The sequence below is a fragment of the Kwoniella dejecticola genome, chromosome 7 (assembly GCF_000512565.2).
Source record: "Kwoniella dejecticola CBS 10117 chromosome 7, complete sequence".
NCBI lineage: Eukaryota > Fungi > Basidiomycota > Tremellomycetes > Tremellales > Cryptococcaceae > Kwoniella > Kwoniella dejecticola.
The window spans coordinates 73,112-87,585 of NC_089307.1; the positions used below are offsets into that span (position 1 = coordinate 73,112).

Consider the following 14,474-nt stretch of genomic DNA (forward strand, 5'->3'; position numbering starts at 1 on the left):
TTTACGCTGCCATTGCTGGTATAGGTTAAAAGCATGGTACTAGCTGAACACTCCGTAGATGATTGAGGTGGATCTTCTCATGTGATCTCATGTGATCTAACTTCTCCGTGGGGCCATATCCCGAGACCAATCGGGAAAAGGATACCTCAACGGGGCAACAGCTATTCCCTATATATTCCCCAGCTTTCCTGGACCACTTTGACCCCTCACTTCCATCTTATTGGACATCGACATACTGGTCGCTGAGGGATATACAGGATGAACAACGACCATATCGTTCCCAATGCAGTCGCTCAAGATCTTGAGAAGACAGAAGTCTCGCACAATGAACATGCGGTAGTGGACCCCACCTCTGAGGAATACCTGATCGACAAAAAAGCCGAACGAAAGTTATTGCTCAAACTTGATGCTGTGATCTTACCTATGACTGTGTTGATGGTGAGTCAAACCTCCTCACTTGCTTTCTCTGGAGACTGTCCTTACTGATGCGAGCATGTTGTTCTTAGTACTTGAGTGCAAACCTCGATGTAAGTTCTGCTTCATACGGTATGTTGATGCCAGGCCTTCTGAAAGCTAAATCTGGCCATCGATGCACTGCGGTATTGTAGCGAGGAAACATCGGGAATGCCCGATTGCAAGGACTCCAAGCCGAACTTCTCGATGGTAGCGATTCCAAGTACTCCGTCGTACTCCTATGCTTCTACGTCACGTACATGCTAGTCAGTATCCCGGGGACCTTACTCAGTAAAGCCTTCCCTCCAAATTATGCTCTCGGGGCAGGCTGTCTCATCTGGTAAGTCTGCGCCCATTTCTACCATCCAGCTTCGGACATTTCCCCCTCTGCACCGCCCTTGGGTAATAAGACTGATTATGTTGCTGTGGGATAGGGCCATCGCCGCAACCTGCATGGCAGGGTGTCAGAACTACGCCAGTATCATCGTCTGCCGATTGTTCATCGGTGTAGGCGAGGCGATCTTCGGTCAGGCCGTGGTATTACATTACAGTCTATGGGTAAGTCCGTCCGCCGTTCGTGCTTTAATCATCAAGCTTGTAAGGCTGAAGAGGTCGCGATTGGGAATAGTACAAGAAGAACGAAATCGCAACTCGATTAGCCGCGTTCATCGGAGCTGGTGTCCTTGCAGGTGCTTTTGGTGGTCTGATTGCATACGGTGTTTCTCACATCAAGTCAGGAATCGAGACCTGGCGTATCCTGTTCTTGATTGAAGGTGCGCCGTCAGTAGTACTCGGTATCTGCGTGGCTTTGTTCCTGCCTGGACGACCGGATCGATCGCGATTCTTGAATGAACATGAAAGAGAATTGGAGTTCCTCAGATTACGATCGCAGAATCTGGATGAAGGGAATACGGGGATCGATTGGGATGGTGTCAAACGTGCTTTCACCGATTGGAAGAGTTATGTGATCACCTTCATCTACAGCTGTACGTCAACTGGCCTTTGCAAGGTTTTTGCTGTATTATATGGCCTCTCCAACGATGTTTACGGAATTGCTGACCGGCTTATGGCTCTCAGGTATGCAACTCACGCTATCGTCGATTTCGGGTTTCTTCCCTACGATCATCTCGTCTTTGGGATACACTGTCAGTCCAAATTCATCTTTTCAGCCGCTTCCTCCTACCCCTGGCGCTGGAGCACTGACCTAGGTTTGCTTCTCATCTATAGAACGCCGATGCTCAATTATACACCGTACCTCCCTACGCAGTGGGATTCGTAGCTATGGTCCTCATCAACCACTTCTCCGATCGCCTTCGAATGCGAGGTCCATTCATTATTGGCGTATTCTCCGTCAACCTCCTAGGATGGCTTCTACTCCTCGTCGTGACTCACAATAACAAAGTCCGGTATTTCGGGACGTTCTGTATCGTCATCGGAGGGTATGCAACGATCCCCCTCATACAATCTTGGGTCTGTGAGTGATTCCCGCCCATTTCAGCCTTGAAGACTGGTCAACTGACTAGACGGAATGATTCAGCAAATAATACGGGGTCCCAGTCTCAGCGAGCCGTCCATTTGGGCTTTTTAAACAGTCTAGCTAATTGGGCTGCGTAAGTCTCACTTGATCCAATCTTTATCGTGTTTGACGGGATTCTGTGGCCTTGCTCTGCGAGCTGGGAAATAAGCTGACAGTGGGTAATATTGCAGACTTACTTCACCATTCATCTTCCCCACGAAGAACAAACCATACTGGCATCTAGGCTTCGGGATGAATCTTGGATTCAGTATTGCAGCCATCATCGTGACTGCCTGTATGATGCTCTATTACTCCAGAGAGAACGCGAGAAGGGATAGTTTAGAGGGTAAACCTTTACCGGGTCAAAAGGTCGATCAAGCGAGACTCCATGATCTGGCACCTGGGTTCAGATATACTCTTTAGATTCTAGACACGCAGAAGCTAGTAAGGAATGTCTTTGGACTATTTGAGCGGTATTGCCATATGTAAATCTGTGGTTGGGGAAAGGGCGCTGTAAGATCAGAAGATATAGCAAAGTAGCATTTTGTACATGCAGAAGCAGAAGAAGGATACTGCTTTAAAACGAAGGGGTCGTGATGAGGCCGTCCATGCATACTTCCAGCCCGCCCATTCTTTCAACGGACTTTAACAAAGTCAGTATAATTCTCGTAGTGTGGTTTCCGCTTGCACGCAATCGATTAGCCACTGTGAATGGTACATACATACGCTGTCGACCGGACCGAATTCAACGTCATTTACCGAAGTCATCACATGACCTTGTCAGTGTTCCGCACTGATTAAGCTTAGCTGACTGTTACTTTAAACCCTTTTTCCGACAGTAAGCGGAGTTCGAACATTTACAACTGTACCATCTCCTTGTTTGCGAATGATTAGAGAGCAATACAGTGAAACTTGCTCGGAATGCCTAAGAATGGAAGACCTTCCGTTAGTTGTGCCGAGTGTCGGCGCTCCAAGCTTCGTTGTGAGCGTGGTTGATCCTAAAAATGACACATAATGGATGTGCCAGTACAGCTTACACTTCCGAACAGGTAGTAAATCTTGGCCATGTACGGAGTGTCAACGACGAGGTCAGTCCGACATATTCTCAGCCTGGCTTCTTAACGTCTTGTGTCCCGATCATCGCAATGCCTCGAAACAGTGGATGAATGCTTGACATGATGTGATCTGGTACGAAATAATACCATTGTCAATAATGTAGGTTGCTCGGATCTCTGTCCAGATGGAACGATGTCGAAACGACGAACGATGCGGACCGTGCTTGAGGAGAACAACGCCTTGAAAAACCGACTTGCCGAGTCCACTAGTAACCACGCTCCAATTTCAATATCGACAGAACAACGGTCCGATGTGACCCCTAATAGCAATCCAATGCATGCTCTCTTCTCACAGCCTACAAATCAGAATCAAGGTACGACTTCGACTTTCGACTTTGACTTGGTGTCTAGCACGCCTGAGTCGCATAATAACAGTCAACTTCAAGCTCAAGCAACATCGAATCAACCTGATGCAAGTCTGAGTATATCGATCCCTCCAGTCGGCCAACTTTCGATAGGCTCAGGTGGCCGATCGAAATTCTATGGACCGACAGCTGCGGCGCACGTCTTACCTGACGAATGGGAAGATCACGACCGCGATCGCGATCACGTCGCCCTAGAACGTTCGGCGGATACGCTGGTCAATGAACATGAAGGCACGGCATCGACCACAGCTTCAGCTTCGGCAACAGCATTGACCTTCCCTTTATTGCGTCCTTCTGCATCAGCGAGAAAATCATTCCTCGACGATGCGAGCAGACAGATCCCCGACGCTGCATCCAAAGCGCGCTGGATATACTATTATTGGAATGCATCGTCGTGGAGGTACGAGCCGATCACTAAAGAATACTTCGATCGCATGCTCCTCGGTCTCTCGACTACTGGCAGTAGTAACAGCACAAGTCGGAACTCAGCTAGAGTGGGCGCACAATTAGCCGTGTTGTTTGCTGTGTTGGCTATAGGGTGTCTGTTTGATCCGGATCTTCCACCTCACTCGGATCAGGCTCAGAAGTTTGATGATCTATCGATGTCATGTTTGACAGCAGCGGAGTTTATGACCAACACCTCTGTTCCCAGCTTGTGAGCATATCGCACATCCCCGCCAGATCTACGGAGTAAAGATGTTCGAGCTGATGGCAACGTGATGTGACATGATGATGTGCCGTAGGATATCTCTCCATCTGCATTGTTGTTTCCTGTTAAACGATTCGCGTCCACGGACAGATGAGATATACGTGTTAGTCGGCTTGGCATTGCGATTGGCGACCATGGCAGGCTTCCATCGGGATGGAACATGGTGGGATCTGCCCCAAGGAGAAGTCGATGCGCGAAGGAGGGTCTGGTGGGAGATCTTAACGTTGGAAAGAGTGAACGTACGTCTTCTTCCGATGCTTACACATACAGAAGACGTAGAGGAGCTGATAAAGAGATACGCCGCTGGACGTTGCTTCCGCTGCACGAATAGTCCAATCGGTTTGGTTGTCCGTCATTTATCAATTTCGGCCAATTCGATGCCCTGCGCCCCAGCGACCAATCGTCAGAAAGTTTCTTATACTGGAGGTGGGAATATGACAATATCCTGCACACCCTGATCAACAGTATCGATTCTATCAGAAGTTCACCGAATTTAGAAGGATTGCAGGAAGCCGACACCCTAGAAAGAGGTTATTGGGAACGCGTACCTGTTGATCTGAAGCCGGCGGGCCTTCCTCCTTGGATCGATGATATCACTGTCAGGAACACTCTCCAGCAGCACAGGCTCGCCTTGCACTATTATACGGGACTCCTCCAGCTGCATCGACTAGGCATGAATCGAGCATTGCGAACTCACGGCAATGAGCCGCTTAACTCGCAATTTGCTGCCAGTGTCAAAGTCGTCGTTGAGGAAGCTTGCAAGAATGTACTGGAACTGGTAGATGCGGTATACAAGATCGATTCGATCAATTCTCGGCATATGGTAAGTAGTCTTCTCGTTACTCGAACTGAAAACGTGACTGACATTTTTATGGGGATCAGGTTATTGCTCTAGATTTATTCAGTACGCTCGTGCCCCAAGCGGCATTAGTGATTAGGTCCCCCAGAAGTTCGCTGGCTACTTTGAGCCACCATCAATTGATCAGAGGCGTGGATCTGTTGGAAAAGGCTACAAAGGAGACGCCTTGCGCATGGTATTCAGGCTTACTACAAAGAGGTCAAAAATTAGCTGCTAAGGCTACGAGCAGTCTGGCGATGAGATGGGGTACAGATCCATCAGTGACAAATGGAGAGCAAGACGGCGTAGAGACACTATTGGGGGATATCACGCAGTTACATCAACATCAACATTCTGCTGTACCGACACCTGTGGTTGGACCAAGTGCCGGTGCTGGAACTGCTTTAGCGGAAGATCTGGAATTTGAAAGGTGGATATCGTCATTGATTGAGGACGGACCATTCATGACCGATCCTTCGTGGCGGACCTCGAGCGCTGTGTGATGTCTATGAAGATACAAGTCATCTACAGTATCCTGGGTCAGATGAGATCATCAATCGTCATGCATACATGTGATGGAATCAACCGTTGAGTGGAACGATTATGGTAAACTTTCGGAAGCAAAATTGACTGCGTAGCCGGTTTCGGTTACGGTTTGTCACCGATCTCTCTACGAGCACTCTTTCATCATATTATCAGAATGCTCGAATTAGTCGCATCCCCTCTTCACTTCGATAGCTCATCCGGTAGAAACCAGCGAAGAGACTCTGGGTCGAGCAACTAGTTTGAGCAGAATGGCAGACAAGGGGAAGAAAAAAGCAATCATCATCGGTCAGTCCGCTCAGCTCAGCTCAATCCAAACAAACATCTCTGCTACCTCGCATTGGGTATTAACTTCAGGCTTGATCGACTTCAGGTGCCGGTGTCGGAGGTACAGCTACAGCGGCCAGACTAGCCCATGCAGGCTTCGATGTAGAGGTATACGAGAAGAACGATTTCTCAGGGGGTAGATGTAGTCTGATACATCATGATGGATATCGTTTTGACCAGGTGTGTAAACTCTATTTACCCATCGATCGATTCCCCTTGTTTGGAGACGACGGCAAGTGCTGATTCGGATTTACTACTGTCCTCAGGGCCCATCTCTGCTACTCCTTCCACCGCTGTTCCGTAAACTTTACCACGACCTGGGTACCAAGCTCGAAGATCACGTCGACTTGGTGCAGTGCAATCCGAATTATGTGATTCATTATCACGATGGAGAGAAGGTCGTCCTCAGCTCGGATCGAGCTCAGCTAGGTGCAGAAGTGGAGAAATGGGAAGGACAGGGTGGAGCGGCTAGACTGGAGGGGTTCCTCAGGTATGTTGCGGACTTTCCACCACGCCTTCATCAGAATGATCTCGACCCGACTGGAGAGTTTATCGCTCATCGCTTTCAACGGAGTAGGGAGGCAGGCATCCACGGACAATTATCATACGATCAAGTCCTCGGTAAACCCTTCGATAGCTTTTTGGCTATGCTCCGACCAGGAGTCGTAATGAACTTGATGAAGTTGCACCCCTTCGGTAGTCTATGGGGCAGGTGTGCGAGGTATTTTAAGACTGAAAGAATGAGAAGGGCATTCAGTTTCGGCAGCATGTGAGTGATCACCCCGCCCCTCCCTGTATCTTTCGAGTCTCGGTCGAGGCAGGAGCAAGACTGATGATCGAATTGAACTGTATCAGGTATCTGGGAAGTTCTCCGTTTGATGCTCCGGGGACGTATACCTTGCTGCAATGGACAGAAACTTGTGAAGGGATCGTGAGTCCTTCTTGGCTCTTCTTCGGCCTGTTCTGCGTACATCTAGGATTGATGAGTGCTTTCCCACGTAGTGGTATCCTAAAGGAGGATTTCATGCGGTTGTCCAATCCCTAGTCAACATATCTGAGACACACGGAGCGAAGTATCATTTCTCAACACCCGTAGCCCAAGTCCTACACAACTCCAAAGGTAGAGCGACAGGTGTAAGACTTGATGATGGGACGATCAAAGAAGCCGATGTTGTGATTGTCAATGCTGATTTGGTCTGGGCGCACAACAATCTGTTCGCGAAAGATGGTGGGAGGACAGAAATGCAGAAAGACGAGAAGGAGAAGAAGTTGCTAGATCCCAGATTAGCTGAAAGATTATGGAATAAACCTCATTCGTACGTGATGTATTTCTGCTTAGTATAAACTTGCTTCTTCAGACCTTCTGTAATGGGATGGCATTTGCTGATATCTTTACATCCTATTCCAGGTGTTCTTCGATCTCGTTCTACTGGGCACTCGATTCGACCATCCCGTCTCTCAACGCGCACAACATATTCCTTGCCGAGGATTACAAAGGCTCATTCGACGACATCTTCAAGCGGAAAGGTATGCCCCGAGAGCCAAGTTTCTACGTCAACGTACCTTCGAGAGTGTACGTCCACTTGCTTTCCTTTCGTCCTTCGTCATCGAAGAAGCAGAGGTGAGCAAGGCTGACATGCTCTGAAATCCCATTCAGCGATCCATCAGCAGCGCCAGAAGGGAAAGATTCGATCGTAGTCCTTGTTCCAGTCGGACACCTGCATTCGATATCCAAGCAAGAAGAAGGACTTCGAACATTTGCGAACGGATCGCAGGTGCCAGATAAGGAGACTCAGGATTGGGATGCCCTAGTTGATCGAGCTAGAAAACAGGTGGTAGAGGTCATGGAGGGGCGTTTGGGTATCAGTGGACTGAAAGATAAGATTGTTTGGGAAGGTGTTAATACCCCTCAAACGTGTAAGTGGTGCTTCCACATTTACAGTCACTTTCACCTTTCACTTCTTACACGCATTTGCTGAACCTCGACTGATCGATGTGACGTGCATGGTATGCGTAAAATAGGGAAAGACAAATTCAACCTCACGCACGGCTCGATATTGGGTATCACGCACGATTTCTTCAACGTCCTCTCGTTCAGACAACAAGCGAGACACCCGTCGTTGAAAGGTGCTTATTTTGTCGGGGCAAGTGCACATCCTGGAACAGGAGTGAGTCGGATTGCTATTCACCGCTTTTCCTCAGCGTAAAACGGGGACGAAAAGGTATTAATTCTTCGATACGGGAGCTGATGAGTGTATTTTTATAGGTCCCAATAGCCATTGCAGGCTCGCGATTATGTACCCAAGCTATCTTATCCGATTTGTCTATCCCCGAGCCTCGTACATACACCGCATCATCCTCTTCCTCCTACATTCGACGTAATAACTCCCTTGACGAGATACAGCCGCTCTCTGTCCTTTACACACTCGAAAATATCCTATGGAGAAGTATACCCTATATCATCGGGATGATATTCACGCTGGTCAGCTTAGTGGTGTATACGATAATCTTTGGAAGTTCACCGACCTTCGTCATTGAGAGAAACATGGATCGATTTAGCTGGAAATATCTCAGAAGTGTCTTCACAACTGGGGACGGAGAGATAGACCTGGTAATTTCCATTGTATTGGCTGTTACAGCCGCACTGTGCATCGCCCTTCGACTTGCGCCGGAGGGAGAACCGCGCTGGATGACGGATGCGCGAGAAGCTCAGAGACAAGCTATGCTGCTTGAAAAGCAGAACCAGAAGAATGCGGAGTATCGAGCTCAGGTAAAGGCTCAGCAGGATTGGATAAGCAAGTATGGTCCCCCACCAGCGCAGAGTTAGTGAGAGCATGGGTTGAATTGGAAATGAAGTTGAGCTCATTGAGGTCCGTATACAAGTTCATGCATATAATGTTCACTTTTATGCTTCTCTCGCAGCAATAGCATAGTACATACGTGCCCGTACTGATGCAAGCAGTGTTGAAAGGTATCGTCTTAATGCAGGATGTATTAGATACTTGCCAGCCTGGTGAGATACGCTTCGATGACTCGCTTTCCGTTCCTGCATATGCAACAGAGGACATCTGTTAGCTTCATGTCAAGTCCGCTAAACGAGGAAAAGACGCCTCACCTGAGATTCAACAACCTCATTCGTTCATTCGCTAAATGACCCGCATCGGTACTTTGGCCCATCGGGAGATGAACACACGGAGCGCCGAATTCCTTCTCAAGCCAAAAGACCGTGGGCACCGTACCTCCTTCCCTAATTTTGAGGGGTTTCACACCCCACACATCCTGGACGGAGGATTCAAGAGCTTTGAAGTACGGAGAATCAAGAGATGTCAACCACCAAGAAGCTGAGTGAGTGACTTGGATCTAATCCATGCCAAAGTCGTTAGCAGTCATCCAGATAGATGTATTTCACTAGTATTTGAGGCGGTTAATTTGGCTCACTTCGAATGAGTTAGGTGATCCTAATCCCTTGAAGACGGTCTTGGAATACTGCTTGAGGTCTCTGACAATATCATCGAGTTGTTGATCGGGCACGATCCGCATCGAAATATCCGCTGAAACCTTTTTGGGAATGACCGTCTTATTCCCCGAGCCCGATGAAACGATGTTGGCTATAGAGAATGAAGGTTGTCTCCAGACCCTGATCAATTCTTCCAGATTTCGACCAGAAGCAGCCGAAACGTCCTTCAGAAATGATATTTCTTCGTCTGTCGGTGCTCGTACAGTGTCGTCTAAGAGTAGAGCATGCAAGTTAGCCTTATCACAAAATGTATCCAAGGGAAGACTGAAATGACGAGAAGACCCACAGAAGCCAGGGACCTTGACGCCGTCTTTATCAGACAGAGCACCGAGCACTCTGACCATATCGAACATTGGCTCCGTGGTCGCTCCTCCATCAACACCGTTATGCAGATCCTCGTCCTTGCTCGATACGCTCAATTTGGCATACACTACACCTCGCATCCCGAACACTACGCATGGATCCGCTTCGTCAATCCATGTCGAGTTAGATAAGAGGACAGCATCAATATGACCAATATCGGACTATGACAAGCGAAGAAACGTGGTCAGTCAGGTCAAAGGGACACAGCTCGGCAGGAGACAACTCACCTTATGCTTCCTCACAGTCGACGCGAAACCTCTACTTCCAGCTTCTTCTTCTCCCTCGATGATCATGACCAGGTCGACATCAAGCTCCCTTCTTTGCCTCAACGAGGCGGCTGCGCAAGCAACAGCAAGCACAGGTCCCTTGTTATCCGTCACTCCTCGGCCGTAGAGGTATCTACAAACCAAGAATATCAGATGGCTTGTCGATGAACAGTAAGGCTTTGAAAGCTGTCCAACGTACCCGTTTCGACCGGATAATTCCCAAGGATTGGTTTCCCATTTTTCTTCATCTGCAGGTTGCACATCGTAATGACCTATTTGCGGGCGGAATGGTGAGCTTGACCGCACCGCAGCAGGCATGCAAAAAGCATCTCACCATAGAATAACAACCTTTTCCTCGGTTTACCAGTATCCCGTCCAGTGAACGTGGCAAGGACTAACGGGTTTTTACCTTGTTCTCCAGATAGCTTCACCAGATACGAATATTAGCCTTGCACTACGTGATGTCGGATGGTAAGTCACTTACGACTTCTGAGTTCGCTCCGAGTTGTGATAAGATCTTCTTCAACAGATGGGCTCCCTGTCGACAGCTTGAGATGCAAGGAAGGTGAGTCAGCTAGTCGTGTATATTCCTCCCCGACTGGACAATTCACCTTTCTCTGTGCGCGTCATCCGAAACAGTGGGTACTGCTACCAGCTTAGACAATGCGTAGAGCATCACGTCCCCTTCTCCTTCTACATCAACCTCGCTATCGTGATTATGAGCCTTCGGCAGGTCGACATTCCAGATCTACCATGCGGTATGTGCTTAGCTCTGCTGTCGTAGTCATGATGGTGATGCGAGGAAGGAGCGGAACATACCTTGACGAAGGAATCACTTCCGGTAGTGATCAACTCCCACCCTCCCTTTCTCGTGCTACTAGCAATGACAGTGCTCATCACAGTTCCCGAATGGGCTTTCCAGACCGCCGTACAGTCGAATTCCGCATTCAGCCTCAATATTCTTCCGTCCGCCGCTGAGGTGTAGACATCGCCTCCGAGCACAGAGATCGACAGGACGTCCGCTTCGTGCGCTTCGATCGTCCGTATACAAGCACCAGTCTCCATATCCCATACGCAAATCTCTCCAGCTTGAAGTCCAGCATAGAGCAGTGAATCTCTGATAGCGAAAGAGAGGACCCCTCCAGGCAAATTATCGAATGTCTTGACTAGACTCAGACCACCTCCGGGCGCACAGTCCCATATCTTCACATCGGAATCTCCACTTCCGCTGACTAACCATTTCCTACCGTTAGGTCGATTTATCATCTCGAGGGCGTATACATAGCCATAATGAGCGAAAGCGATGCGCGATTCGGCTCCGATCTCAAGCTCTGTAGCTGGATGTTCTGCCCTTTCGTTCAATGACAACTTATCCAAATCGGCGGAAGTGAAAAATTCTCTTCTACTAGAACCGTTTGGTGTGCCAGACATCATGGGTGATCGAGGCGTGCTTGCTCCGCTACCCGAACAAGAGGCTCCCTCTGGCGGATTACTGAAGAAGTGGTGAGGCTTGTATCTTCCGGTGCGCTGCGAGGGTCCGGGTCGATCTTGAACCGGGTCAACGCTGTTTTGACCGAGTGGAACCACTTCCACGGTACTAGCTGAAGCAGCGGACACACGGCGACGGCGGACTGGACCAGGTCCAGAGAAGTTGACCCATTCGATGGAAGCAGATTGAGATCCTAAGAGGGCAGGAGCATCAGCCTGATCCCTCCCTTCATAATACACAGCACACTGCTTACCCAAATATAGTGTACCGCCTTCTCGCTCGTCCCAAGCTAAAGAGTACACATCACCGGCAGTGTCGTCACATGGATGAATGATGTACATCAATTCCAGGGTTTTAGTTGACCAGATCTGTAGTCGATCAGACTATCGTCAGCACAGGCTTGCTCGTAATTGATGAAATGCCTCCGACTTACCCTGACATCACCCGCACCTAATAGACCGACATGGGAATCAGTCAGCGGTATTGTCTTTCGGAGACCGGGAAAATGTGCTCACTACTTGCGCTGACCAGCCAGCCTTTCTGTTTGATCAGTAATAATGCTAATATACTCCCCTCATGGCCCATCAGTCTGTACATAGGCTGCAGGGTGGTTCGTGAGAATACCTGAACAGTTGAGGGGCTCGTCAGTAAAGCTCTCTTGAGCATAGAGCAGAAAGTTGAGGATAAAAACCAGCTCACGGTTATTTCGTTATCCCCACTTTGACACCCAGTGTAGATATGCTTCTCATCCGCAACGATGCTCAATCCTCTCCCCGAACCGACACTAAGCAGATGTGACAAAGCCGGCATCTTGCCCTTCAATTCACGGGTGAGGGAGTCTGTTTCGAATTTCGGGGTATTGCCATTGGTCAGCCGATGAGCGTTGATCAATTTAGCCGGAGGAGGCAGTTGCGCGGGTTGCAGCGAGCCGATGGGAAGGTCGACCAGTGTAGAAGGAGGTGCCGAAGGATAAATAAGCGATGAGGACAGTGGTGATTGACCATTAACAGAGCGATGGACGGTTGGTGAGGATACAGGGGTAGAGACATTGGTAGATCGCGGCGTGAGAGCACCGATAGAGATTGATGATCGCGAAGGAAAAGTGAAACGCGTTGCCGGAGTGAGGGCAGGTGATAGCAGAGGAGGAGTAGCGAGTCCATCATACAAATTTGGCAGTATACGAGAGTCGGTCAGCGACATTTTTTTGATTGTTGGGTATGATCAACGACCAAGTAGGATTGTTTGATGGAGTAAGTGCAGATGAACAGTTGACGAAATGGGTTATATCAGTATCGCCCGCGGAGTCGAGTGAATGGATGAAACAGATATGAGCAAAAGTCAAAGCGTCAGCAAGCACGTCGTTTCGCGTCACTTCTGGACAGACGATCAAGGCGCTGATCTTTTCAAATGAGATTGATAATGGTAGAGCAGGGCAGTGAGATCACGAGGATATGTATCTTCGGACAAAGAGGAGTGACGGCGATATTAGTGATAGATAGGCGATGATTGTGTGTGTGATCGGGATAAGCTGTGTCTGTTGAGACCTCGTTATCTCGGATGAAGTCCGGGCAGATCGGTCAATGGCGGACAGAAATGTGTGGGATGACGATCAAGATGAGCGAGGAGTGTATAATGAGATCAAAGTCTTGTTTCCTGGTCAATCTTTCAGAGATAGAAGTCGAGACACGGGGAGTGGTTTGATGGAATGCCCCTTCTTCGTCCTCTCTTATATGGCTTGACAACATTGATACTCCGCAACAATCGACAAAGCACGAAAGATCAAAATGTCAAATACGCTCATCCCTTCTCATCCTGGCCAACCACCTTGCGCCGCGGCCGCTCTCCCTCTCGGCAGGTAAACAGGCAGAAACCAAGAGACGCGATAGGAACAGTAAAGATGAAATGATGACGATGGCAATGACAATGGTTGTGGATCCACTCACCCTTTCTTACTCCTGTAGGTCTCCTTTCTATATTGGCCCCTTCTCCGCCAACAGGACTCGAAGAGATTTTCCCATTTTTCTCCACCTCGCCAAGCGGCGATACTGTCTTTCCATTCAGATGTACATGGACAGGCTCAGGTTGTGGGCTCGAAGAAGATGGCGACATCTTGAATGATGCGTGATAAGTTACAATCTGCGTTCAGAAAGGAGCGGATATGAGAGGGTGGGGTGAATTACCAATCGGTGGTTGCTGGTCCGGAGTATCAGCGGTAGTAGCTATATGTGCTCTGTGTGATCACTTGAAGATTGGCTCTGTCCAGAAGCGAGTTCAGCCAGATGTCGAGAGGGTTGACAAGACGATGTGAGACGAGCGCGGAAAGGTGAGATTTTCGAGGAGACCGAGCGAGGGTGAGGTCGATTTGGTTGTGCGCCGGAGGGATGGGCGTCTGCACTTGGGGAATAGGTGAACACCGATTCTTGCGTTCTGCGTCAACCACTGACCACTGACCACTGAACAGGGACTCCTCGGCTTTGCTGGCGGTAGGAATGGGAATGAGCGAGATCAAGATGAAGATAACGTTAATAATATTTGGATTTTGATGATCTCATCAAGTAAAAAAGCGTTGAATCGGAACCCGGTGAAATCGAAGCAATCATAGGAATATCCCCAGGCACGCTCATCGTCACTTCTTCACCAAATTCCGCTTGATTCTATGCATGAATACGACCTTGATGTGAGAATGGGCTTGATTCCAATGCAGATACATGTCTAGTCTATGCATAAATGCCCAAAAGGAGGAAAAGGTAGATATAGTAATTGGAAGAAAGACGGAATCCACCTCTTCCATTGAGACGGCATGTTAGAACTACGGTGATCTTCGAACTCTGATAGCTCGTCTGGGCTTTGTCGACTTGACACACTTATTCCCTCTGACTTGCCATCCTCACTTACAGTCGAATTGGCATTGACCATCGGAACGCGTCGAATGACCCAATGCGACCCCACTGATTGAAGTGCAGCTGGACCGAA

General features: G+C 48.8%; 4 protein-coding genes across 4 annotated transcripts; 3 read left to right on the forward strand and 1 right to left on the reverse strand.

Moving 5' to 3' along the window:
- Nucleotides 1-258: 258 nt before the first annotated feature.
- I303_105672 (uncharacterized protein) lies at nt 259-2,392 on the forward strand (the record flags this gene model as incomplete). Its single annotated transcript, XM_018408986.1, has 9 exons — nt 259-438; nt 507-527; nt 609-793; nt 888-1,011; nt 1,082-1,439; nt 1,531-1,598; nt 1,681-1,927; nt 1,991-2,063; nt 2,161-2,392. 9 exons carry the CDS (start codon nt 259-261, stop codon nt 2,390-2,392), a joined length of 1,488 nt encoding a protein of 495 aa, XP_018261258.1.
- Nucleotides 2,393-3,217: 825 nt separating this feature from the next.
- On the forward strand, nt 3,218-5,499 carry I303_105673 (uncharacterized protein; the record flags this gene model as incomplete). The annotated part of the gene is made up of 4 exons (XM_018408987.1): nt 3,218-4,104; nt 4,193-4,397; nt 4,490-4,981; nt 5,041-5,499. 4 exons carry the CDS (start codon nt 3,218-3,220, stop codon nt 5,497-5,499), a joined length of 2,043 nt encoding a protein of 680 aa, XP_018261259.1.
- A 291-nt stretch (nt 5,500-5,790) lies between these two features.
- Nucleotides 5,791-8,693, forward strand: I303_105674 (uncharacterized protein; the record flags this gene model as incomplete). Its single annotated transcript, XM_065969218.1, has 10 exons — nt 5,791-5,827; nt 5,913-6,046; nt 6,133-6,356; nt 6,444-6,635; nt 6,722-6,797; nt 6,869-7,182; nt 7,275-7,439; nt 7,524-7,783; nt 7,889-8,034; nt 8,133-8,693. The coding sequence occupies 10 exons, from the start codon at nt 5,791-5,793 to the stop codon at nt 8,691-8,693; spliced, it is 2,109 nt and encodes a 702-aa protein (XP_065825290.1).
- Nucleotides 8,694-8,860: 167 nt separating this feature from the next.
- I303_105675 (uncharacterized protein) lies at nt 8,861-12,701 on the reverse strand (the record flags this gene model as incomplete). Its single annotated transcript, XM_018408989.1, has 14 exons — nt 8,861-8,912; nt 8,982-9,226; nt 9,305-9,594; nt 9,670-9,907; nt 9,974-10,145; nt 10,212-10,284; nt 10,347-10,437; nt 10,497-10,560; nt 10,624-10,760; nt 10,832-11,694; nt 11,755-11,869; nt 11,935-11,951; nt 12,017-12,125; nt 12,201-12,701. 14 exons carry the CDS (start codon nt 12,699-12,701, stop codon nt 8,861-8,863), a joined length of 2,967 nt encoding a protein of 988 aa, XP_018261261.1.
- Nucleotides 12,702-14,474: the final 1,773 nt, after the last annotated feature.